This window comes from Panthera leo, chromosome B2 (genome assembly GCF_018350215.1).
Source record: "Panthera leo isolate Ple1 chromosome B2, P.leo_Ple1_pat1.1, whole genome shotgun sequence".
NCBI classification, from domain to species: Eukaryota; Metazoa; Chordata; class Mammalia; order Carnivora; family Felidae; genus Panthera; species Panthera leo.
Window position 1 is genome coordinate 66,146,849 of NC_056683.1, and position 27,161 is coordinate 66,174,009.

The 27,161-nt window shown below is 38.2% G+C and overlaps 2 protein-coding genes across 8 annotated transcripts in view; one reads left to right on the forward strand and one right to left on the reverse strand.

Annotated features, from left to right (window-relative positions):
- Window positions 1-11,482, reverse strand: part of SLC17A5 (solute carrier family 17 member 5) — a 51,375-nt gene extending 39,893 nt beyond the window's left edge. For 2 of the 5 annotated variants that reach the window (XM_042939174.1, XM_042939177.1), the window contains exons 1-3: window positions 11,310-11,468; window positions 4,356-4,552; window positions 2,396-2,629 (exon numbers count right to left, since the gene is read on the reverse strand). In XM_042939174.1, coding sequence (XP_042795108.1) covers window positions 2,396-2,629; window positions 4,356-4,552; window positions 11,310-11,403 — 525 coding nt within the window. In that variant the 5' untranslated portion in view covers window positions 11,404-11,468. Of the gene's footprint in view, window positions 1-2,395; window positions 2,630-4,355; window positions 4,553-5,079; window positions 5,189-11,309 lie in introns of those variants that run through there. The other 3 variants (XM_042939176.1, XM_042939175.1, XM_042939178.1) reach the window with 3 other exon arrangements.
- CD109 (CD109 molecule) overlaps window positions 5,253-27,161 on the forward strand; it is a 176,008-nt gene continuing 154,099 nt past the window's right edge. Inside the window, exons 1-2 of one of the 3 annotated variants that reach the window (XM_042939173.1) lie at window positions 5,253-5,333; window positions 17,802-17,905. The gene's annotated coding sequence lies outside the window, so the exon portion shown is untranslated. Of the gene's footprint in view, window positions 5,334-11,559; window positions 11,650-13,041; window positions 13,216-17,801; window positions 17,906-27,161 lie in introns of those variants that run through there. The other 2 variants (XM_042939171.1, XM_042939172.1) reach the window with 2 other exon arrangements.

The following is a 27,161-nucleotide window of genomic DNA, read 5'->3' on the forward strand; positions in this document are numbered from 1 at the left end:
TTATTATTAGTGGAGATAAGAATAAATGCTTTAACACTTTGTACTTTCTGCTGATTCCTTCAAAAACAAAAAAGGGAGCAAGAAATACCAACAGAAGGCACAAATGATTTAGGCAGCATTGCAAGTTGATAAGAATTTGTATCATAGAGCAACCACAGGATGAGTCATTACAGAATAAAGATTAAAGTGTTGGGAAACATCTACAGAGATTATGTGGTAGAAAACTTCATTATAAAATCCTAGGGACAATGTAGGTATATTTATGGTGAATCATGCTAGGGAGGAAAGATGCTGACTTAAATTTATGGATTAGGCAATGTACATATGATATATACTGGAGGAACAGAGAAATACAAAAGAACAAACACAACTTCTGTTTAGATGTAACAAGGTTACTTGAGAGAGTAGTATTAATATAACCAATATACTATAATGCTAAATTAGTGGCATAAACAGACAAGAAGCTAACATATGGGAATACATTCAGCAAGGCTATTCAATATCTGGATCAGAGAAATTATGCTGCAACAAAGTATATTTTACTTAGGTAAGGAGAAGAGGAACCTGGTAATAGGGGAGTAATTCTTATTTTGTAGTCAAAACAGTTTATTTAGTACACCTCTATTTGATAAGGACAAAATAAGATTGCTTATTAAGTGATCAAAGCTTAAATTTAAACAGTATTTGGCAATCTCTAAAGGACTCTAGCAATCATTATCACATCTGAGCTGTGACTGAGGATGGGGCACGTAGTTTAGTCCCAATTTTAAAAATGATGGAACTGAGGTCTAGAGATTAGGGCTTACCTACGGTTTCACCATTAGATACAGTGGAGTTGTTATCCAAACTCTGATCTTATGACTCTAGTCAGTGTTTTTCCAACACAGCATGTACATTGCTACTACTAACTTTCATTCTTTTAAAAAAAAATTTTTTTTTTAATGTTTATTCATTTTTGAGAGAGACAGAGCATGAGTGGTGGAGGGGCAGAGAGAGAGGGAGACACAGAATCCAAATCAGGCTCCAGGCTGCTTCTGAGATGTCAGCACAGAGCCTGACACGGGGCTAGAACCCACGAGCTGTGAGATCATGACCTGAGCTGAAGTCGGACACTTAACTGACTGAGCCACCCAGGTGCCCCCTAACTTTCATTCTATATACCAAACCCAGAGGACACTATTTCGTTTGGGTTAAAGAAATGTTAAGAGCAAAATAAATATATGCTTCCATTTCATAGGTAGAAGTGCAAAGTTAGAAACAAAAAGAGATCATTACTTAAAGATAGAGGTGCATATGATGAAATGCAAAAGAGAAGTGGAAAGGAAATGAAAGATAAGGAATTAAAATTTTCAAAAGTGATAAAAATCTTAGGAGTAGAGGAAAAAACAGATAAAAACTGATAACAATTCTCAAAGCAGCAGAAAGGCCAGAAAACTCATAACCAAAGATAGTTACAAAAAATGATAAATTATTTGTCTCTAAGTTCCAGAACCAGAAAAAAGAACAAAGAGGAAGCTCTATGAATAACAACACATTTAAAAGTAAAACAAGGCGATTTGACAAACCATTGTGTAAAATGTGTTTTAGATCTGGGCAATCAATTAATGATAAAGCAGAGATAAACCAGCAAAAGTTCAAGAGGTAAAGATGGTCTATCTTAACCGTTTTAATGGTCATTTCTTTTTTCTTTTTCATTTTTAAATGTTTTATTATTTATTTTTGAGAGAGAGAGAGCGAGGGAGTGAGCAAGCATGAATGGGGCAGGGGCAGAGAGAAAGGGAGACACAATCCGAAGCAGGCTCCAGGCTCTGAGCTGTCAGCACAGAGCCGGATGCGGGGCTTGAACCCACAAACTGCGAGATCATGACCTTAGCTGAAGTCAGATATTCCTCTAGTCATTTATTTTCTTATCTTCTGAAGTGAGAGTTGGAAGACCTGTGAAGTGTTCCCTGGGAAATGTTTTCTCTGAGTTTTTAGCAAAGCTTCCAGTTTCATCATGTTCTCACTTGAGAACCCATTGACCTCACTGATATGAAATCAACTCGAATTATTTTCTAGTTAATCACTTCTCTTGTTTTTCAATTTGAGAGAGAGAGAGAGAGAGAGAGAGAGAGAGAGAGAGAGAGAATCTCAAGCAGGCTCCATGCTCAGCGTGGAACCCGAAGCAGAGCTGGATCCCACAACCCTGGGATCATGACCTGAGCCGAGATAAAGGGTTGGACACTCAACCAACTGAGCCACCCAGGCACCCCATTAATCATCCTTCTAATTAAAAAATAAGTCCTATCTTCTGATGTCAACTGTTGGTTTATATTCATACCAAAGAATGATAATTTTAAGGAGGTAAGAAAGTGATACGGGCTAAGAGGAAAAACAAAACAGAGAAAAAGATTACCTCTCCTAGTCCTTCTAGGGCCCTGAGTACAATGAGGGCTCCAACTCCAAAATCTGCAGCAACAGGAGTGAACAGGGTGAAGATGGCTGTGCCAAGGATCCCAAATCCTAGCAGCAGTTTCCCGCCCACTTTGCTGGCAATATATCCTCCAGGAATCTGGGTGATGATGTAGCCATAAAAAAAAGAACCGAGAATCCATCCTTGCGTTTCTGCATCCCACTGGTACCTTTTACCCTATAAAGAGCAGGAGGATAAAAACAACCTTTTAAGACGTTGACTAAACAGCTCTTTTGTCTAATTGGCATCTAAGTACACATAAATGTAATTTTGAATCACTGTTTTCGAGTGAAGAACTTGCAAACTTTCTACTAGGTAGGTGAGTCACCACAACACAGACATGCCACTTCTAGAAGACAATAAAAATAACTGAAAGCCGTAAACTGCAAGAAGGCTCGCTATTTTATGAAACTAGACTCTAGGATGAGTTGTAGAGGCTTTGTAATGACCATGACCAAGAAGGACCAAAAAACAGGTACAGGTTCAATCCAGAAATTCTACTAAACAGAATACTGTATGGGCTGAGCTAGGCTTTGGAGCCAGGCCTGGGTTCAAGCCTCGCTCTTTTACTTACTGGATTTGTGATCTGGGAAGTTAAATGAAAAAGGCCTGACACACACGAAGTGTTCACTTAATGTTGGTTATTAGTATGCATAAATATAGATCATTAGTATCTCCCCGATTCAGAACAAACACTTGAACAAGCATAAAGAACAAGACGAAAGAACAAGAATTTAAACCAAGCCATAAACTTCATGTGAGTAGGAAATGTCTTTTAATTAGTAGCAGCACACAGTAAGGTAATGATGAAGATTTAGTGACTAATCAGAATATCTGACATCTTTAATGCATGTAGTTGTATCACTGAGCCAATGTGTCAAGAACAATTGCAGGATTTGTTTTTACTGCTGATATAAGGCAGATGAATACAATTTAGCTAGGTCAACAAAAGCACTTGCCAAAGGGAAAGATACAAAGCACCCCTCTAATTATCCTTATTCGCAGTATTAATTTGTAGCTTATCTGTGGAATTATTGGACTTCATGAACTGTCCAGCAGTTATAAGTCATAGGTTGAAGTAGGAAAAGTGGGTGATGTGAACCCAAATATGAATTCAGCAACATTATTAAAGTCCAATAAAATTTTTTTTGGTAGGTCACTATTTTGTATGTATGCTTGTTTAGGCAAAAACTTCCTGTGCTTGAATGCTCTTGTTTATAAATGGCAGAGGAGACTAACCCAAGTGTGATCTGGCTTCTTTGTGAACCCTGGGAATGGATGAAAATATACTCATAAAAAAGGACACCAGCCTTTTCTCCTTTTCTCTCTGTCTGATAAGCAAAATAAAGTGTTTAAAGTATATAAAACTCAATTCTGAACAAATGATGAGCACACACTTCTCAATTCTACTATAACATGAAGCAGGCAAAGTGACTTAAGCAGTTTAGGTTAAGCATAACGTAAGTTTTAGAAAAAGAATGTCCTAAAAGACTGACCTGTTCTTATTTTTCATACTGCAGATGACCCAAGCTTTCCTGCAACCATAACCTTTTAAGCAAAACAGCTATTGAACAAAAGTCCCATAAAAATTATTCAGCAACATCTAAAACAATCAAATTTTCTGGTATGCTAAACGGGTTTTTCCAAATTATCTTCAGGGATGGTTGGTATGTTTATAGAGGAAACTGAAAAACTACTTTTCAAACAGATCAAGGTGTATTACACCAAGTAGCAGTAGCTGTAGTTATGTTACTGTTCAACTAGTTCCTGGAAAAACACAAAGGAAAAAGACTCAGCTTACATGAATCAAGTGTTGATGGTTTCTATAGGATGAAGAAAGACTTTTCAGTATTTTAACTTGGTCATATTTTAGGAATAAGACTGTTTATAAAGTAGCACTTACCGTTTGATTATGAAGAACTTTTATGGGAGCAGAATGCTCTGCACACTCCTTGGAAGTTTTATTATCTGCTAAAGTCGTATTTGAATCTATCATATCCACCAATGCCACGCTCAGATTCACCCGTAATGCATAGAGAACGAAGAAACCAAAAAACGCCAACACTGCTAAGTTATAACGAGCAGAGCCGCACACTGGAGCTGAAATAAATATTGGGGGACAACTTTCACTAGAAGAATAACTTAGATGATATTGTCTAAATTACTAAAAAGGTTACTTTTTAGAAGTACACAAATTCATAAATCATGAATATTTTTCTGAGAATAATCTCAGGTTGAGCATCTCTGAAAACATTTATCAAAGAGAATTTGTTCTCAGCAGCTGTAGTTTTGATAAACATGTAACACACGAGAGCCTGAACTATAAGACAGTTTTTTAAAACGCGAAGGCAATAGCTTTACCAACTCTGCTCAGAAAGATCTCCATTACAGCCTCAGAACTGTCAGTTGACAAAGATATGAGAAAAACAGATAAGGGGTTTAATGGCATCACTGTTTCTGAAAAACTATCTGAAACATGGCCAATAAGTACTAGAGTATTCACCACAGCATAGCACACATACTACTTATTGACTATGGATTAGCGGCCATCTCACTGTAATTGTAGCACAGCACAAAAATTTCCTGCCAAGGCTAGGGCCTGAAACTCCTCTTGATAAATTTCTTACCTTGAAAAGTATCCTCAGAGGCTGGGTTTGAATCAGAAGCCATGATTAACACTTAAGGTCCTCCTAAACTAAATGTGTTTAAGAATCCAGAAGCAAACTTGCAGAATCTATGACAGTTGCAGCATCTGTGACAGTTGCTCAGTTGATCATGCTTAAAGGGCCCACATTAAAAAGGGAAGTAAGTGAAGGTACCACAAGGATAAAAAAAAAAATGAAGGCGGAATGGCTGGAGGAACCAATGAAAGAAAGATCATGTGAGAGGAGGAGTTTTGGTCTATTTTTTACTGTAATTACAGGCGTATGCACATTATTCTGTCTTTTGCTTCTTTTACTGAGTTGCAGAATTGGAGAGGGGACAGGAATTTAGGAAGTTAAGGTTGAATGATCCCTTAGTGACAGAGAGAGTGGCTAATCCAGGGTCTTACACCTTTAAGTTTGGTAAGCACTGAGAGAGAAATAGCTGTTGAAAGACACGAACATCTGTTTTACTTGGTTCAATACCTATATATGAATATAAGTATGCTTTATTTGGGTAATTACATATTAATACTACATACACATTTTTCCCCTACTCAGGAATCCTGGTGTTTTCATTTACCTACCCTCAAACAAAAATATGTTTTTCAGAGTACAAAGGTCTTGGTACTGATTCAAACTGACTGATTCAGACTGAAGCATTAATGAATATGGCATGACTATACTTAGGGATGTTCTTAAATACTATGATCAAACTCACTTTCCTATAAGCCTTCAGACACTTAACAACTGCTATCAGTGTTTCTTCTGTGTAGGCATTACATCACTTATGACAGAACTTTTCAATTGACTCCTTTTGGAGGAATACAGCTATTAGAATTATGGCACCACTGCCATTGTTAGACCTAGATCTGTGAGAACTGTATTTCTAAAGCTCCATTCATGCTGTCTGTGTTACCTGAATCTAGAAACGTTTGCTCTCTGCTCCAACCAATGGGCTGCTATCTAGTTAGGGAGGCTTTGGATAGTGCAAGGCATGTTTTATCATTGCTCTGTGCCAGTAATACAAAGAAATCTGGATGGGGCCTCATAATCTTGCCAAATTTGGACAACCAAAATGTGTTACTCGGTGTAATATGGAGTAAGAAAACTCCAGATATATGTACTGTCTGCTTTGCCAAAGTATTATTTACAAAGTTCATTACCTACTTCAGCAGAGGAGTGACAACAGGTAATTGTGGTTTCAAGAGCTTCTCTGGTTGCTGTGTGTAAATTACCAAGGGAGAAAAGTGTGAATCATGGTAGAAGATGTAGACTCAGAAAAATCACTTAAGGGACTATTAGAGTTTTTCAGGAAAGAGATGAAGGTGGCTTTAACTAGGATAAAGCAGAGGCAATGGAGAGAAATGGGCAGATTTGAGATAAATTTAAAAGCAGAACTGACTGGCCTTGCCTACATATTAGATGTGGCAGTAAGTGAAAGGAAGGGGGGAAGTTACTAGTAATTCAGCTTACTGATTAGTCCAGACAACTTTATTTTATGCTATTATGACTTGTAATGTTATTACTCCTTTCTATCCTATTTGCAGTTACCATATTTTATTGTAATCAGTTTCTCCCCACGTGATGCTTTATTTGGACTATGACATACCCTTTTTGTAAAAAATTTTAATGTTTTGTTTTTATTTTTGAGAGAGAGAGATAGAGAGACAGAGTGCAAGTGGGGGAGGGGCAGAGAGAGGGAGACCCAGAATCTGAAGCAGGCTCTAGGCTCTGAGCTGTTAGCACAGAGCCCAACACAGGGCTCGAACTCATGAACCACAAGATCATGACCTGAGCCGAAGTCAGATGCTTAACAGACTGAGCCACCCAGGCGCCCCTGGATTTTGATATACCTTATCCTATGAAGAAGATGTAGGGCTATAAGTTGGTGGTATTACTTGAAAATATGACAAAGAAATTATGGATCAGGCAATTTTAACTTTCTGGGGGCACGGTCAATAATCAGAAAATAAAAAAAACACAGATGTCACAAAGTGTATGACTATGAGGTTTTAAGAGATACTAAAAATACATGGTTGCTACTTTATAAAAATGGTTATTGCTTACAAATCAGTCAGAAAAATTTTATTTCAAGAAAGTATGATGATTGGACAAGATGTGCCTGTGAATTTGGATAATGTTTGAAATTGGTCCAACAAAAGAACGCTTGCATCATGAAGAGAGAGAACATCCATCGGGCATCTGCCACCTTGAAATCTAGTTCAAAGCAAAATCATGCTTGCATAACGAACAGAGCACCCATCAAAACAAACACCAGCTTCTAAAATATGGTTTAAACTTAGGAATGTGGAGTGGGTGTACTTGAAAGAACACAGTCTAATTTAGAGAAAAGCAGACCTGAGAATGAATCTCAGTCCTGAATCTCATCGTCTGTGTTTTTGGGGAAGTTACTTAATAGTTTTCATTCTCAGGTTTCTTGGCTCTTAGAATGAGGCAACCACAATGCACCTCACTGGGTTGTGTGTGGATTAAATGAAATACTCTAGGGAAGTTATGGTAAACACTCAGTAGAAGTGAGTTCCTTTCCTGTTCACCCTGGATAAAGTTATACCAATAAGATAGAGTGCCACCATATATGTGTGTAACAAGAGGCAAAGGAGTCACATTAAATTGCTTGTGTGTGTGTATGTGTGGGTGGGGGGTCCGGGAAGGCCTCTTGGAGAAAGGACATTTATACTAGTCTTCATCAATGAGTAGGAAGTCACCGGGCATTGAGAGTGAAGGGTAATTGTCTGGAAGCATCATCCATGTGGAATAAGGAAGAGTCAATCTCATCAATTAACACACGGCAAGACAAAATAATAACTCCTTGAGGCAGCAGTGAGTGAAAGTGATATGCCCAGAAGGCCAGGTTTCTGTAGAAGCAAGGATGTGTGGGTGGAGGGAAGGCTGGTGAAAATCTTAGAATGCCAGGCATTTATTCATTGTGGAAGGGTTTGGCAGTGGGAAGAAGCAAGGAAGTACTGAGTAGTGAGGGAGAGACTCAGGTGGAAAATTCATGGTTGGGAGCACTGACCCATGCAGATGATGATTTTCCCTAAAGGAAGGGGGGCACTGGACACAGTGAGCACCCTTGGCCCAAGAACTGCATTACAAAAAAATTTCCTATTAGGGTGCCTGACTGGCTCTTGATCTTGGGGTTGTGAGTTCAAGCCCCATGTTTGGCATAGAGATTAAAAAAAAATAAAAATCTTGAAGGTGACTGGGTGGCTCTGTCGGTTGAGTGTCTGACTTAGTTCACATCATGATCTTGTAATTTGTGAGTTCGAGCCCTACATTGGGCTCGCTGCTGTCAGTACGGAGCCCCGCTTCAGATCTTCTGTCCTCCTCTCTCTCTGCCCCTCCCTTGCTCACACTCTCTCTGTCTCAAAAATAAACATAAAAAAAAATCTTTAACATAAATACAATATGTTTTGCCTTTAAAAGGGGTAATATTCAACTAGTCTTACTCTGCCTTATGGGTAATTAATTCCTGATAAATCTTTATGTATTCTTAGCTCCCAAATTAATACCCATTTATGTGAAAACACCAAATTCCACTAACATGGATTCAGTTACACAACATGACCCAAATGACCCAATGACCCAAGGCCATTTGCCTTCGTTCTATAACATGGTTGCTCTCTACCAGCACGCCATACCTTACATTTAATACACAAAGTATATTTGTGAAACTCAGTGCTTGTGTAATTGAGCCCTGAATGTAACCCCTGCAACAGAACAGTAGAGGCAAAAAACAAAAGGAAACACCACTCTCCCCATTAATGAAAACAAAGCATAGAATGAACTGTTACAAGTTAGGAATCACAAGTTCCAATAGAGTGTGACCCTGAAGAATGGGGGCGTCATTTTACTGTGCCGAGGTTCTCTGAGGAATGCAAAATCCAAATGGTCTTCACTGATAATAATGATAATGATAATGATAATAATAGTAATAGTAACATTTACTATGTGCCAAACTCTTCTAGGCACTTCCTATTAGCTCATTTAATCCTCACAATAACCCTGTAAGTTAGGTATACTATTTTCCTTGATTTATTGATAAGGAATGCATAGAGAGCTTAGGTAATTGCTAAAGCTCACAGAACAAGTTAGCAGAGCTGGGTTTGGAAGTTAGTTAGGCACTCTGGCTCCAGATCCATGCTCTGTCTTTAAACACAAAGAAATGTCTTAGAAGCCCTAAAACTCGTTTTTCCTGAGTGAACACATTTTTGGTGCAACAGTATTCTGATAATCCACTTAATCAAATATAAGGCACATGTCATTCATACAAAAGTAAACCTTCAACTGGTATAAAGTGTGAGGAATGCATTTTTGTGTGTGGGAGGGGAAGCTTTGCTCTTCCTTGCTTAGTTCCCTCTCTTCCTCCTACCTAAATTAAGCAGAAAAATCTATAGACTTCCTATTGTTTATCAGTGTTGGGCCAGCTTTTCCCCATCATTTTGGTGTGCATCTCTGAAATCCACCAGGCTGAGTAAAAGCAGATGCTTAAGAGGCAAACAATAATTGGGTTACTGAAAATTCCATCATATTACATCAACCTGAGTGGTATTAATTCTTAACACTAAAGAAACATATCTAATTTTAGCTCTCTTAATAAAGAAACACTATGTATAATTTAAAACCATGTCCTCTTACTGATGGTGGAGTAGGGAACTTGTAAATTTGTGACGGATCAAGTAAAAATGATTAAGCATTTTTCAAATACGAATTTCTCAAATGTAACACAAATGTGGCTACATGCAACCTTTGGGATGTAACCTCTGTGGCCCTCGGATGTCTAGGTATACAATGCACCACCAGATGGTAGTTTCTAAGTTCTTTTTACTACTGTAAAATTTTACAACTGATATTTTATCAGCTTTTCTCTTCTTAAAATCAGAAGTATACACTTAGGCATAGATAAGGTACAGACATATATACTTTCTCAACTGCAACAGAATATAGTAGTCTCTAGGGAATATCTTGATTATGGCATTTGTTTCTGTATTTCCGTAATAGATTATTTTACAGAAGAAAATTATAGAAAGCTAACAGCTATGCCACAGAAAAAGTGCAGTTTACGGAACTAAGTCCAATTTCTAGGTAAAACGTCACTGGTACAGTATTTACACTGAGCCTCCTCTAAAATAAGCTCCCAGCTGCTGGATGGAGCTCTGACGTTGCCACATCTACTGCCACCATCTGGTAATGTTAAAAACAAATAAAAAAGATACCACAGGACTACCCTATTCTTGGTCAGGAAAGTCAAATTTCTAATTCAACTCTGTTTCTCATGCACACGTCTTTGAAACTACAGAATGCCTGCAAACGGAGTTGTTCTTTATTTTTAATTACTTTCAAAGTAGTTACATTTAAAAAATATTAAATAGTAATATATTTTAACTTCCCCAAATTCACGGAAGATACGTTAAGTACTTCTATTTGTTGCAAGGCCTTTGACAAGTTATCTTAGAGCTTTATAGATATCCTATCTTGAGGATAACTAAATTGTTTTCTAACTTAAATCGTGGACTGCTACGATGTAATCGTAGACTACCATACGGAAAAAAAAATGTGTGCACAAGTTCAAGATATTCGCTGGGTTATGCAAGTTTTCCTCCGTATACACACAACATGTTAACCTCAATCCTGTTTTTCGGTCTCCCCTCTCCGCCCCAGGAGCTACCAGATTACAAGTTGGCGGACAGCAGCTGCGGAAACCTGGCGGTGACAGGGAAGGAGACCTAGCAGTTCCGTCCAACCCTTTGCCCACCCATCTGCAGGCATCTCTCCCAGTTTGCTCTTACACCGGGTCCTCTGCCCGGCCCTTTGCCCATTGATTTGCAGGTTCTCCTCCAATGCATTCTTCCACAGGGTGCCCCGCTTGATGTTATCGAAAACTGCCAGGAGCCCAGCGCCTGCGGCGCCCAGCATCTCCCGCCCAGACCCTTCAGGGCTGCACCTGCCGAGGCCCCACCCGAGACTTCAGCCCTGCCTGGCCTCAAGGTCCCCGCCAGACCCCAGAGCAGCTTCTGGGCACCTGGGCAGGAGGGGGCTGAGCAGGGCGGGGAATGGATCCCGCTCCTCGAATTCCCTCGCGCCTTGGCTTCCCTTTCTCAAGACCCCTTGAGGGGCAGCAGCTCTGGTCCCATCTGCCAAGGACGAGCATACCCTGGCCACCCCCGCCCTCGGACAGCTTCGCTACTCACCGGCTTCCACCCGCGGGGTGCTCTGCAGCAAGGGCGTCCTATCTGAGCCCTCCTCGCCATCGCTGGAGGCCAGGCCCCGAACCGGGGACCTCATGACGCCTCCGAGGAGCAGGCGTGCGATACCTGCAGAAAGGAGAGCGGCGGCCCGACAGCCGAAGGCCTGGGCCGCGCGGGCACAGCCCCGGGCCTGGCACCGCCCCTCGGCTGCGTTCGTCACCGCGGCACCGCCCACAGGCGGCTGCACCGCCTCCTCCGCCGCCGCCATCTTAGGTTCGGGCAACTCTGGAGGGGTTGGGCGGGGGAAAGCAGAATTCTGGGAGTTGTGGCCTGGCGGGGCGAGGTCAGTGTTTTCTCGGCCCTGGGGCTCTGGGCTTGTCGGATCGTCGGTGTTCTGAGGAAAACCCCTCTTGTGCTCCCTTGTAAAGCTTCGCGGCTGCTCCTGCGGGACCCGGATTGAATGGGACCCTTCAGGAGGCAACGACTTGAATCGCGCATAATTAAGGGGAGGGCTTGGAGCAAATTTAGAAGTGGGTGGTGTGTATTTGACGTTCATTTATCGGCAGTAAATTGCCATGAATATCAGCAATCCTGGTACTATCTACCCGCCCAGCATATTGTCCCTAAAGCAGCTTTTGAGGAGGAAAAAACTGAATGGACACATACTGTTCGTTCCTATGAAATAGCTGATTTTGTGGGTCAAAAAAGCCAATGTTGTCAGTTTCATATGATTCAATTTATAGAATCCTCTAATATGTGTGTGTAATGTCTCCCTAGTTCTAATTCGAATAGCAACTTCTGGCATTTGCTGACCCTGGGAAAGAGTAAAAGGGACCAGTCTGCCTAGGGGGTGGGGTGGGGAATTGGGGGATGGGGCAGTGGGAGTGGGACGGAGGTGGGCCTGCGGTCCTGACCACAGGTTTCAGTTGAGCTGTTATCGTGAGTAATAAAGTCCTGGAGAAGGGAAAAATAAGATGTGGTAGATGACCTTGGGGAGTTCAGTGTAGTCGGGGAAGACTCACAGACCAGTAAAAACCAGGTCAGAGGCTTGGTGAGATCCATGAGGGACCAAATAGGAGGGTTAACCTTACCCAGCACGGAGGGTGAAGATTTCTGGGGTTCTCTCTCACCTCCAGATCAGTAAATGCCAGGAGAGTTACCAAGTGAAAACAACAACAAATCAAGCCTTGTTTCTGAGTTACTGAAATGACAATGCAGATTCTAAGCTCTTCAAGGGGGGTAGGGGGTGGGATTCTGGCCTTTTTGGAGTCTTCTACAGCAATGCCACTCAAACTTGACTGTGGGTGAAATTACCCCGCAGAGCCTCTTAAAATGCGAATTCGGATCTATCAGCTCTGGTGTGACAGTTAATTTTATGTGTCAACCTGCAGGGTGTTTTGGATGAGGTTAACATTTAAATCAGTGAGCTCTGGCTAAAGCAGATTGCCCTCTATAATGTGGGTTGAATTTATTCAATCTAAGTCCTGAATAGAACAAAAGACCCCACTCCCCAGCCAAGGGGTAGTTGTCCAGCAGACTGCCTTTACACATCATTTGCAACACAGTCTCTCCTGGGTGTCTAGGCTGCAGGCTCACACTGCAGATTTGACTTCCCAGCTTTCATAATTGCATGAGCCAATTCCTTATATAACTCTCTCATCTCTCTCTCTCTCCCTCTCTCTCTCTCTCTGTGTTCTGTTTCTCTAGGAAACCCTGACTAATACATCTGGAATGGGCCTGAGATTCTGTATTGCTAAGAAGCAATGAATAACAAGTTTATAGAAGACTTGGAATAAGGATTCCAACATATATGAAAAATTTCAAACCAGAAGAGGCCTCCCCCGTTTTAAAAAATATGCTTTTTATTTTAAGAGTTTTAGGTTTATAGGAAAGTTGCAGAGATAGTACAGTGAGTGCTCTCTACTCCTTACCTGGTTTGACTTCTTAAGATCTTACAATACTTTGATATGTTGGTCACAGCTGATTAGCCAATATTGATAGGTTATTAAACTGAAGTTCCTATTTTATTCAGATTCCTTTAGTTTTTACCTAATGTTCTTTTTCTGTCCTAGGATCCCATCCAGGATAACACTTACATTTAGTCATTGTGTCTCCTTAGGCTCCTGTAGACTGATGGTTTCTCAGACTTTGTTTTTGTTGACCTTGCCAATTTTGTAGAGTACTGGTAGTTTTTGTAGAAAGTCTCTCAATTTGGGTTTGTTTGATGTTTTTTCTTGTAATTGGACTGGGGTAAGACTGCAGAGGTAAAGTGCCATTCTCATCCTGTAATTTCAAGGGAATGTGCTGTCGATATAACTTATCACTAATGATTATCACTGGTGATGTTAAGCCTCATCACATGCCTGAGATCATGTTTGTCAGCTTTTCCCCCCTGTAAAGTTACTCCTTTTCCCCTCCTCCCTTTCCAACTTTTTTCTTTGGTAGAAGTCAGTAATGCAGCTTACACTTAAGGGATAGGGGAGTTATTCTCTAAGTCTTTTTTTTTTTTTTTTTAATTTTTTTTTTTCTTAATGTTTTTATTTATTTTTGAGACAGAGAGAGACAGAGCATGAGCAGGGAAGGGGCAGAGAGAGAGGGAGACACAGAATCGGAAGCAGGCTCCAGGCTCTGAGCCATCAGCACAGAGCTCGATATGGGGCTCGAACTCAGACTGTGAGATCATGACCTGAGCCAAGTTGGACGCTCAACCGACTGAGCCACCCAGGCGCCCCAACTCTAAGTCTTTGAAGAGCAGAATTCTTTTGTATGGGAGATTTGTGTATTCTCTCATAGTCATTCATTCATTCATTCATTCATTCAAGTATTTATCTATATTACAGGCCCATGGTTATTTATTTTATACTTTGGGTTATAATGCAACACTATGTTACTTATTTTGTTGCTCAAATTGTTCCAAGTTGGTGATTGGAAGATCTTTCAGTTGGTTCCTGTGTCCCTTTTGCATGTCTCCATTGTTGTGTTTTGTTTTTATTTATACCTTACTTTCTGGTATAGTAAGATGTTTTAAGGGCTTCTCTGTGGCTGTCAGTTGAACATCTGACTCTTGATTTTGGCTCAGGTCGTAATCCCAAGGTAGTGGGATCAAGCCCCACGTTGGGCTCTATGCTGAGCATGGAGCCTGCTTAAGATTCTCTCTCTCCCTCTGCCCCTCCCCATCTCTCTCTCTCTCTCTCTCTCAAAATAAACAAACAGATTCTAGGCTCAGCCTGTATAGCCTCTGCTCCTGCCATTTCTCCAAAATGAATGATGTTAGAAACCAAGATGGTGCTGGATGTATTTCTTGCTACTGCATTGTCATTGATTCTAAACCCAGAGAAAATACTTTTGTGTTGTTTTATAATGTTCCAGAGAGAAATTAAAAAAAAAAAAAAAAGCATAAGATGGCATCTTTTTTGCCCTCATTTCTGGCATTTACTTCCTGATTGCTCACTACCATAGAGGATTGTTGTCAATGTTATTTATTTTTTGGTTGGTAATTCCTTGTTTTACCAACACTCTAAACTGATGCTTTGAATAGAAATATAGTGAAAGCTACATATGTAATTTAAAATTTCTAATAGCTACATTAAAACTTAAGAAACAAAAAAGGTGAGATGAATTTTATACTATATATTATTTAACATTATATCAAAGTTTATCAATTCAACATCTAATCAATATAAAACTATTAGTGAGATATGTTACACTCTTTTTCTAGTACTAAATCTTCAATATCTCTGTGTATTTTGCACTTATAGCACATCATCGTTAGGATCAGCCATGTTTCAAGCATTCAGTTACCACATGTGGAGTGGGCACCATATTGGACAGAGCAGCTCTAGACCATATGAGGGTTTATTTTTCCCTCATGCCTTTAATTTTTTTTTTTTTAAGTTTATTGTGAGAGACAGAGAGTGCGGAGGAGGGGAAGAGAGAGAGAGAGAGAGAGAGAGAGAGAGAGAGAATCCTAGGCAGTCTCCATGCTGACAGTGGGGCTTGAACTCACAAACGGTGACGTGAAGTCATGACCTGAGCCTACACCAAGAGTTGGATATCTAACTGACTAAGCCACCCAGGTGCTCCCAGAATAATGTCTTTGGATAGGGAAAACAAAACAAAACAAAAAAGACATCTGGGCAGAGTGCCAAGTTCGAAAGATTTTAGCTGTTTTCCTCCTCCATAAACTGAAGATAATAGTAGAAACAACCTCATAGGGTTTTTGTAAGGATTAAATAATGTAATGCATATAAATCACAGTACATGGTAGGTAGTAAGTCTCAATATATGTTAGCTATTACAATTTTTATTGTTAAGTTTGTTTTGCAAAATGAGCTTACCCATGCTAGGAACTCCCTTTGACTTTCATTATACCTTTTTAAAAATACATATCACATTCTCTCTGGAGTTATGTAGTTAGTAGTTGGCTGTGTAACTGTCTTAGTTCCCTTTTAAGACTTTGGGTTTCCTAGGAGCTGGGACCACATCTTATTTACCTTTGCAGGCTATGCAGCTCCTAGCATCTGTTCTTTCACTGTGCTTATCATGTTTCACAGTGCCTTATTATTTTGGCCTTGGTGGGACTACTAAGGTGAGAATTACAAGTAGATAGAAATATAGAGGGAGTAAATATTTGAATGGAGGACAATATTTGAACCACTAAATTTAGAAATATTAAACCTTATAACAATTTTTGGATGAACAGTGTGGTCCTATAAAATCATCATTTCTCTTTCCTAGCTTTTTCGATAAAATAAATAATCAGTAATTATCATGATTATTGAGTTGTATTGGTAATTGAAATGTTTTATTCAATATTTTGTTTTGTTTTGTTTTTTGCCAAACTTGACAATCATCTGAGAATTGATTTCTGAGGGTTAATTTAGAAATTCTTTGTCACTTTATGGGTTTGAATCTCTAGGATTTAGTAATTATTTTCTTTAAATTGTATCACATTATTATTTATAAAGAAACTCTTCACCATCTGGAGATCTTTTCCTCATACAGTTATGTGAGTTAAATTCCAATAACCATTTTTTTTCTCATACTTTGTAACTTATACAAGGGTATCAACTAAACTTAGTGACTTAGGTATAATTATTTAAGGAGGAATTTTAAAATATTTTTAAAAGATATGATTGATAGAAAAATTTCCATTAAGTCTAAGGTTTCAGGGTGCTTTGGTGGCTGTCGGTTAAGCATCCGACTTTGACTCAGGTCATGATCTCATGGTTCGTGGGTTCGATCCCTGCATTGGGCTGTGTACTGAGAGCTCGGAGCCTGGAGCTTGCTTCAGATTTTGGGTTTCCCTCTCTCTCTGCCTCTCCCCTGCTTGCACTCTGTCTCTCTCTCCCTTTCTCTCAAAAATAAATAAATAAACACTAAAAAAATTTTTTTTTAAGTCTAAGGTTTCTCTCCACTCTATTCTTTTCTCCATACTTCTCTTTTTCTTTTCTTTCTTTCTTTTTTAAAAATATTTCTCTCTTACATTATCTTTTTGAAATTCTGATTTCAAACTTTATTACAAGGCTATCATAATCAAAATAGTATGGTACTGGCATTAAAAATAGACACAAAGGCCAATAGAACAGACTTGAGAGCTCAGGAATAAACCTTCACCTATATGGTCAACTAATGTTTGACAAGGGAGCCAAGAATAGTCAATGGGGAAAGGATAGTTTCTTTAATAAATGGTGTTGGAAAAATGGATAACTATATGCGAAAGAATGAAATTGGACCCCTATATTACACTACTCACAAAATTTAACTTGAAATAAATTAAAGACTTAAATGTGAGACCTGAAACTGTAAAATTCCCAAAAGATCTCCTTGACATCTGTCATTGCAATGATTTTTTTTTTTTTGGACGTGACACCCAAAGCATAAGCAACAAAATAAAAACTTAAATAAGTGGAGCTATATCAAACTAAAATGCTCTGCATGGCAGAAGAAACAATCAGCAAAATATAAAGATACCCTACAAAATTGGAGAAAATATTTGCAAACCATCTGTCTGGTAAGGGGTTAATATCCAAATATATATGGAACGTATACTCAATAGCAAAACTAAAACCAAGCAATAGTATTAAAAACTAGACAAAGGACTTGTGTAGACATATTTCCAAGGAAGACATGTAAATTGCCAAAAGGTACATGAAAAGATGCTCAACATCACTGATCATCAGGGAAATATGAATAAAAAAACCACAGTAAGATATCATCTCCCATCTATCAGAATGGCTATTATCAAAAAGACAAGAGATAAGTATTGGTGAAGATTGGAGGTAAAAGGGACTTTCACACACCATTGGTGGTGGGAACATAAACCGGTACAGCTGCTGTGAAAAACAGTATGGAGATTCCTCAAAAAATTAAAAACAGAACTATATGATCCAGCAATCTCACTTCCGTGTATATATCAGAAGGAAATGAAAACACTATCTCAAAGAGATATCTGCACCCCCGATGTTCATTGCAGCATTTTTTTTTTTTTTGCAGCATTATTCACCATAGCCAAGATCTAGAAACAACCTAAGGAGCCATCAACAGAGAAATGGATAAAGAAAATGTGATATGTAACATATATAAAATGGAATATTGAAGTGAGTATGGAATATGAATGTGGAAGAATATGGAATATTATTTAACCATAAAAAGAAAGGAATCTGTCTTTTGTGACAACATGGATGGACCTTGAGGGCATTATATTAAGTGAAATAGGTCACACAGAGAAACACAAGTACTGTATGTTTTGCATATATGCAGGATCTAAAAAAGTTGAACTCCTAGAAATAGTACAATGGTGGTTGCCAGGGGCTGGGGGCAGTAAGGAAAATGGAGATGTCAGTCAAAGGGTACAAACTCCCAGTTATAACAATAAATTCTAATGTAATGTATAGCATGGGAGTATAATTAATAATACTGTGTTATATAATTAAAAGTTGTTGGGGCATCTGGCTGGCTCAGTTAGAGGAGTGCATGATTCTTGATCTCTGGGTTGTGACTTTGAGCCCCATGTTGGGTGTAGAGATTAAATAAATAAATAAACTTTAAAAAAAGTAGTTAAGAGAGTAGATCTTAAAAGTAATCACTACAGACATACACACACACAAAGGTAATTATGTGATAGGATAGAAGTGTTAACTATTGTGATATTCATTTTGCAATATATACATGTATCATATCAAAATTGAACACCTTAAACTTATGTATGCTATATATCAATAATATTTCAATAAGGCTGAAAAAAATTCTTTTTCCTATATCATCTATATGTACCTCAATGTTATCTCTCTAAGATATAAATCTGATTTTTAAAATTTTAAATTAAAAAAAAGTCTTTCAGTGGTAGCTTATTGCCTAGGTCTTCACATTTTTGATTGTGTACTCCATCAATAAAAATTATGAATATGCACCCAACACATGTATTTTTCTTTATAACACACACACACACACACACACACACACACACACACACACACAAACTACGCTCATCAAACACTCAAAATGTAAAAGGATGAGAAAAGATAAATATAAATAGATGTTGTGATTTTTCCTGGAATAATTTTACATATGCTCTTGGGTGAGTGCACCCCACTTTGAAGACCATTTGTCTCTAGGATAAAATCCAAATTCTTTGGTATACAACGCGAGACCTTTACAAACTGGACCCTGTTTCTAGTCTCATCTACCACTTCCTGCCATCTGCTCTATGCTTTACACATTGGACTACTCACTGAACCTTATATGTACAATGTTTTTCCTTGTGTTATTCCCTCTACCTATTTGCTTCTTTTGTGTATAATGAGTTATTTGTCCTTAGACTAAAATGTCAGCTTTGATTTCTTAACAATCTCTCCCTTTTCCATTTTTTATTATAGCAAATTGTATTAGAGTTATCTAAGACAGTATGATAATATGTGTCATTGCTTAAGAACAGGAACCTTGTCTTACTTATTTTTCATTCCCCGTCCTAAGCAGAGAGAACAGCTTAAGAAGTATTTATGAAAAAAATATTTATGGAGCTTCATATTATGTGAGAGGCCCTTTCCTGGTTGCTATGGGAGTCTACAAGATGTATAAACATGGTTTCTGCATTCAAGGAGTTTTTGAGTAAGATGTACCTCGAAGGAAACATTTATCAATTATCGTCCAAGAGAAGTATAAATATTTCTCTAACAATTATGAAAGTTAGAGGATGTAGTTTTTATTTATATTTTCTAGAGAGCAAGTGGTATATGATTAATATATTCCAGAGGAAGAGCAATAATATTTTTAGGAAGGAATTTAGAAAATGGATAGTCTGGACATACTTTCCCATATCCTGTTAACTTTAGGCAGCTGTACTGTCAGATGTCCTCAGATAGTGATCAAGACATAAACAAAATAAGACAGGTAAATATGCAGTTTTCTGTCATGTTTATATGCTAGCATGCACTTAATTGTTTTCACAGCAGAGTTAAAATTTCCTAGTGCTTTATAACCTAATAATTGGGTAATTCTTGGAACATATCCACAGATGTGGGTATTATTATAAACATTTTTAAAGAGGGGAATGAATGGATGGCAATTGAATGAAGTGATTTGTTCAAGATCAGTGAAAGCCACTATTACAATTCAGAGTTATTGCCTTTTCTGGTATTCAAATCCTAGGACCACAAGTCTCCATAGTTCCTTTAATTTTCTACATTTTATATGTTAACTTTCCATCTTAAAACTTTTGGGTACAGTTTCACTTAGTTGTAGAAGTCATTTCAATGATAGGTATATAGTATGTGAAGTTGTCAAATGCTGATTACAAATCATATGATATTTTCTTTATCAATCTTCTTTCATTGCCTTGTTGTAGGGGAGCCAAAAAAGCAGCTTTATTAAAAAAAAAAAAGCTATGAGTAATGTTGCCTCTGGGAAAAGCCTGTAAAAAGCTGATACATAAAATTTAAATACTTGGAAAGAAGATATGTCATAGTTTTATCTCTTTAACTTCAAGGAAAGTAAACCAAATTTTGCAAGTGTTGTGAAATATCAGTGGGGCAGATAGTAAATCAGCTGGCTAAACACACAAGAAGCGCAAGAAACAGAATGACCTTCAGAAATAAGCTAAAAGTGCATGCAAAGCAACTTGAAATTGAATGACTCAGGCAGATTAGAAGATTAAGGTTCAAATCTGTTCTTCTAACTAATATGTGAAGCCACAGCTCTGTTGAGTCAGCCCTTCCTGGTAACCCTTTTGGTCAGAATTCTGTCCACACATACATTCATTCTGAGTAAGGAAAGATATACTGGCTTAGAAAATAACTTGTTATTTTATAACAGAAAACAAAATTTGTGATCAATGGAATATTGATATTAATAAGTGTGAGGGCATCATGATAACCTGCTATTAGTACAGCAATACCTTATTTTTCCAAAGGATGTATTTCTAGAGTTTTATACAAAGCCAATCATATTTAAGATGACACATGCAAGTTTGCTATTTTTAGAGAGACTATGATTAATCCTTTAGTCGAGGGATAGCTGAATTTTCATTTTTTATGTATTCTATTAATAGGGAACACTTACTGGTTTTTCTCTTCCAGTAATTTAAGTGGGGACAAGCAGTTATGTTTAGATTATCTTTCTAAATAAGTTCCTTAGGAGTAAAAATTGCAATCTGCAAATCAGTTGGTGAGATGATTCCAGTTCTATCAATAGACCCCTTTTAATGTTGTGGAAACAAACAAACAAACAAACAAACATACAAAAAAATAGCAAAGAATAGAAATCTAATAACAACAACAAAAAGAAAACTCAATCTGCAGAATGTGATTGATTCAATCCCCAGCCCCAAATAAAAGCCAATAGTAAGACACATAATTAATGAGCTATGTAGTGCCATCCTTACATATAAAAGAAAGCACTTAAACCAGGTCTCAGTTTTAACTTACAAGAGGTGGCTATAAAATAATGAGATTTTATAAGAGAGAAATTTAAGAATAGGTTCTTAAGACAGTTTTAGGGGAAAGTTTCCAAAGTATTTTGAGGGATAGGAAAACTGGAGAAAAGCTTTTAAATCTGTTAAAATTTACCTTTCCTTTTACATTAATGTGTGTTTATTTGGAAAAAAAAAATCCCAGTAGCCTCTTGATTTATTGTTACATTATTGCCTGTCATGTAACCAAACTGTTGGCTTAGCTACTGTACTGTCAGCAGAGGCAGACCCCATACAACACTTCCTGGAGGAGGGCATCAGTGAATTGATAAGGAAAAAAAGATACAAGGATACAGGGAGTAGAAGGTGGAGCCATGGGAAGGACTTTTGCCTGAAGGAGAAAAGATGATCAGAGTAAGGGCAGAAACTAAGGTTGTTAATTTCTTTTTAAATTTCATTTCATTTTATATTACTTTTTTATTGTATTGTATTGTATTGTATTGTAAGCTCTATGTCCAATGTGGAGCTTGAACTCATGACCCTAAGATCAAGAGTCACATGCTCTACTGACTGAGCCAGCCAGGTGCCCCAGGGTTGCTAATTTCTTAAAACAACCCTGTGCCAACAGTGCTTATGAGTTAGAACCTGTGGTAAAAACACACCTACCACCACTTTGGTCCAATGTATTAGGAAACAGAAGAAACTAATGCTCAGTACCTGTTATGTGTCAGACACGATGGTAACACACATATTATTTAATTTTCAAAGATTTCGTAGGTTTTGGTAACAATATTCTCATTTTATAGCTAAGGAAACCTGAGCTCAGACAGAGGAATTTACTTAAGCACAAGGATTAGAATGTGTGTTTGTATTTTTCCAGACCCCATGCCGTCTTCCAGTGGATCACCTATGTAACTTATTCTTAGGGTGCTAAAATTTGCCTGGCTTAGGTGTTAGTCAGTTTTTTGGCCCATCATCTGAACCCATCATCAATGGGAAGGGTCTGAGGGTGGAGTTAATTGTTATGCTAGAGAGGGTGTAGTGTTAGAACTAAGGAGGCTAGATTCTATCAAGTCCAAGGATTGGAAAAGGGAACCCCAGAGGATTAGAAGGCTGATGGACATGAATACGAAAACAAACAAACAAACAAACAAACAAAGGTAAAAGAACTTTTAAAGACACTTTGTCCTAGAAAGTACCAAGTGGCCTGTAAAGGATATTTTTGAAAACAAAGCTCAGTTTTAGTATACACATAGAGAGCTGTAAAAAAGTGGAGCAGGTTTGGACTGGAGTAGGTGCCGGTCCGCTGACCTCATTACTTCTGATAGCTTTAATTGTATCTCAGAGTCATTGTTTTTATTGTGGACATTTTCTGATAAGTTAAGGAACAGGAATGAACAAATTGAATGCTATGATGCAGGTTTAAGGAAGTTAACGCTTTTATACCTTTGTAAAGCTTGGAAGAAACTTTCAGTGATAGCTTCAGCTGTGTCTCAGGTTTTTTGTTGTTGGCTTTTTTCTGATTACTTAGGCAAAGGAATGTATAAATTGAATGCTGTGATGCAGATTTAAGGAAAGTCCCCTATGTTTGGATTAGTTTGCAAGTACAACATTTGAAAAAGAATACCAGTTACCACCCAATCATTCCCACCCTGTCCCTGTTCATCACTGTGTAGCAGGTGGTCCTATTTGAAAACCTAGACTATGTTCTAATCCAGTCTCCTATGCCCTTTAGTTATGAGGGAAACAGATCAGCACAATCCTTAAAAACATTTTAAAGTACATGCCAAAAATTCTTTTCATTGTGAAAAACTTCAAACATGCACAAAAGTGGACAGAATAGAATAATAAACCTCAATTGACTATTTATGTAACTCTGATGATTACCAATATTTTGCCAAATTTGTTTCATCTATCTCCCATTCTACCAACTTGTGTCCCCTGGTCCTCCTTTCCCCCAAAACCATCATTGGACTATTTTATAATGTTTATTTATTTATTTATCTTGGTGGGGGGCAGAGAGAGAGAGAGAGAGAGAGAGAGAGAGAGAGAGAGAGAGAGAGAGAGAGAGAGAGAGAAGAGAGAGAGAGAGAAGAGAGGAGAGAGAATCCCAAGCAGGCTCTACACGGTCAGTGCACAGCCTGACATGGAACTCAATCTCACAAACTGTGAGATTATGACCTAAACTGAAATTAAGAGTCAGATGCTCAACTGTTGAGACACCCAAGCACCCCATCATGGGACTATTTTATTCTTTCTTTCTTTCTTTCTTTCTTTCTTTCTTTCTTTATTAAAAAAATTTTTTTAATGTTTATTTGATTTTGAGAAAGAGACAGAGTGTGAGTGGGGAAGGGGTAGAGAGAAAGGGAGACACAGAATCTGAAGCAGGCTCCAGGCTCTCAGCTGTCAGCACAGGGCCGGATGTGGGGCTCAAACCCATGAACCATGAGATCATGACCTGAGCTGAAGTCAGACACTCGACTGACTGAGCCACCCAGGTGCCCCACCACTGGAGTGTTTTTAAGCAAATTCCAGATATAATTTCATACATTTCAGGTAAGGGCTTAAAAAATAATGATGCCATGATCACACAAAACAAATCGTGCAGTAATTCTTTAATATCATCTATCATTCATCCATATTTAAATTTCCTCAGTTGTCTCAAAGATATCTTTTTATAGCACGTTTAGTTAGAATCAAAATCAATAAAATAATTTTAACTGAAATTCATCGATATGTGTATATGTCTCTCTTATTTAGAAAGTTAATAGATTTTATTTATTTTGTTTTTTAATGTTTATTTACTTTTGAGAGGGGGAGCATAGAGAGAGAGGGAGACACAGAATCCAAAGCAGGCTCCAGGCTCTGAGCTATGAGCAAAGCCTGATGTGGGGCTCGAACTTACAAACCATGAGATCATGACCTGAGCCAAAGTTGGATGCTTAATTGACTGAACCACCCAGGTGCCCCTAGATTTTATTTGTTAGAGCAGTTTTAAGTTTGCAGAAAAATTGAACAAAAGCATAGACAGTTTCCATATTAGCCCCACTCCTCAATCTTGCTCACCCCATCCAGTTTCCCCTATTATTAACATCTTGCACTGGTGCATTTGTTACAATCGATGAACCAATGTATTACTATCAACTGAAGTCAATAGTTTACATTGGGGCTCACTTTTTGTGTTGTACAGTTCTGTGGATTTTGACACATGCATAATGTCATGTATCTACCATTACAGTATCATACAGAATAGTTTCATTGCCCAAAAAAAGTCCCCATTCTCCACCTATCTATTCCCCGACCCCTCTTTCCCAACCTCTGGCAACCAATGGTATTTTATTTTATTTTACCTTTTTTTTTTTTTTTTTTTTAGTTTTTTAACCAGTGATCTTTTTACTGTCTCTATAATATTGCATTTTCCTGAGTGACATATAGTTGGAGTCATATAATATGAGGTCTTTACAGGCAAACTTCCTTAAGCATTTAAGATTCCTTTACATCTTTTCTTGGCTTGATAACTCACTTCTTTTTATGGTTGAATACTAATCCATTGTATTGGATGTGTCATAATTCATTTATTCACCTATTGGAGGACATCTTGGTTGCTTCCAAGCTTTGGCAATTATGAATAAAGCTGCTATAAATACGTATTACAGTAATGAGGCATAGAAGCAGAAAAAGGTTCACCTTCAGCCCAGAAGGCTGACCCTGCAGTTTCATTAAGGACCAAATAGGTACTGGCTGCTATATTCTTAAAGGGTCTCATGACTTCCTGTACATTTCACCGATAGTTAATATCAAGCTGAATTATAAGCGCCAGAGAAATGTTGCAAAAGTAGTTTTATAAATAGAAATTCGAAGAAGACATTTATCATCTAATACTCCCTGCATATCCCCTCCCCCTGAGCACTAAGCATATAACTACCAGCTTCACACAGCAAAAGGACAGCACTTTCTGCCCACAGGTCCTGTCTCCATGCTACCCAAATAAACTTACTAAGTTGCACTATAACACGTCTCAAGAATTCTTTCTTGACCATTTGTTCCCAACCCCACTTCAGCAGGTTTTTCTGTGGACTTCATTTTGCAGCTCATTTCGGTAAATACCTGGGAGCACGGTTGTTGGATCACATGGTAATAGTATGTTTAGTTTTGTAGGAAACCACTGAGTTGTCTTCTAAAGTGACTACCATTTTGCACTCCCACCAGCAATGAATGGGAGTACCTGTTGCTCCACATCCTCACCAGCAATTGGTATTGTCATTGTTTTGGAGTTCAGCCATTCTAATAGGTCCGTAGAGGTATCTCATTGTTTTTTAGATTTGCAATCCCCTATTGACATATAATGTTGAACTTTCTAAGTGTCTCTTTTTTCCCCCTCTGTAACAGTTCTATACCTGTCTCCTCTTGTCAAGTCATTTATTTGCTAACGAAACCAGCCATTTATTTTGTGGATTTTTCCACATTCTGATAAATCATGATTGTAAGGTACATGGCTTTTTGATAGAGATTTTGTGTCATCATCTTCATGTTTGAAGAGAACACATACAAAAGATTGTATTGGATGGAAAGGCTTTAAGATTCTACTATATTTTACATATTAACACTGAAATTTAATATTTTTAAGGGCACCTGGGTGGCTCAGTTGGTTAAGAGTCCAACTCTTGATTTTGGCTCAGGTCATGGTCTCACAGTTTGTGCGTTCAAGCCCCGCGCCAGGCTCTGTGCTGGCAGCATGGAGCCTGCTTGGGATTCTGTCTCCCTCTCTCTCTCTGCCCCTCACCCACTTGTGCTCTGTCTCTCTTTCTCTCAAAAATAAATAAACATTAAAAAAAAATAAAATATTTCATTTAGTGAAAACCATAAAATCTAATGCGTATTTTTATCGCTAAACTTCCCATGTCATATATATTTTTTGGGATTGATAAATTGTTATCAAGATGCCTAGTATTTCTATGGAAACTGTCCCTCAGTCTAGGTAAACTTGCTGGTGCTGCTCAGATCAATTCCTACACATAAGGGATCTTTTAAGTTCTTTATCACATTGCAAATGATAGGAATAGTTCCTTCTGCTGTCTCCTGACCAGGGTTGATGTATATTAATTAACTTATTAACAGTGTAATAATTTGGATCTTGTGTAAGTTCAAAAGGAATACAAAAACAATACCAAAGCATCACACAGAAATATACATGGAACTTCAGTGTTGCCTAAGGAAACCCTGCATTCTTGTAATTGGATCCTTGAGAATGAATGGAATTGCTGGAGATAGTTTCAGCTATCTTGAGGAAACAAAATTGCACTAGCAATTATTTGCTCAAATCTTAGGAAACTTGAAAACTTTTCTGACAGGAGCTGGAGAAAAGTAGGGAAAAATAAATCTTTTCTTTTCTGATAGTTCATTATAAACCCAGTATGTGTAAAACAAACAAACCTGGGTATCCTGAAAGTAGAATTTAGAAGTGCTATGTCAGTTGGGAAAGCACGTGACTCTTGATCTTGGGGTTGTGAGTGTGAGCCCCATGTTGGGTATAGAGACTACTTCAAAGAAATCTACAAAAAAAAAAGAGAAAGAGGGGTGCCTGGGTGGCTCAGTTGGTTAAGCATCCTACTTCATCTCAGGCCATGATCTCATGGTTTGTGGGTTCGAGGCCCTCATGGGGCTGTATGCTGTCAGCCCGCTTTGGATCCTCTGTCTCCCTCTCTCTGCACACGATCCCCCCACCCCTCGACTTGTTCTCCCGCTACCCCCCTTGCTCGTTCTGTCTCAAAAATAAATACACTTTAAAAAAAAGTTAAAAAAATGCTAGCGCATTTCTTTCTCTTTTCTGTAGTAATCAATGGAACAATAGCTGTTATGGTTTCTAGATATGGCTCTAATTGTAGATTTTTGCTATTCCTCTTTTTTTTTTTTTTGAGTTGCAATGGTTTTAAAACAATTTAGAACTG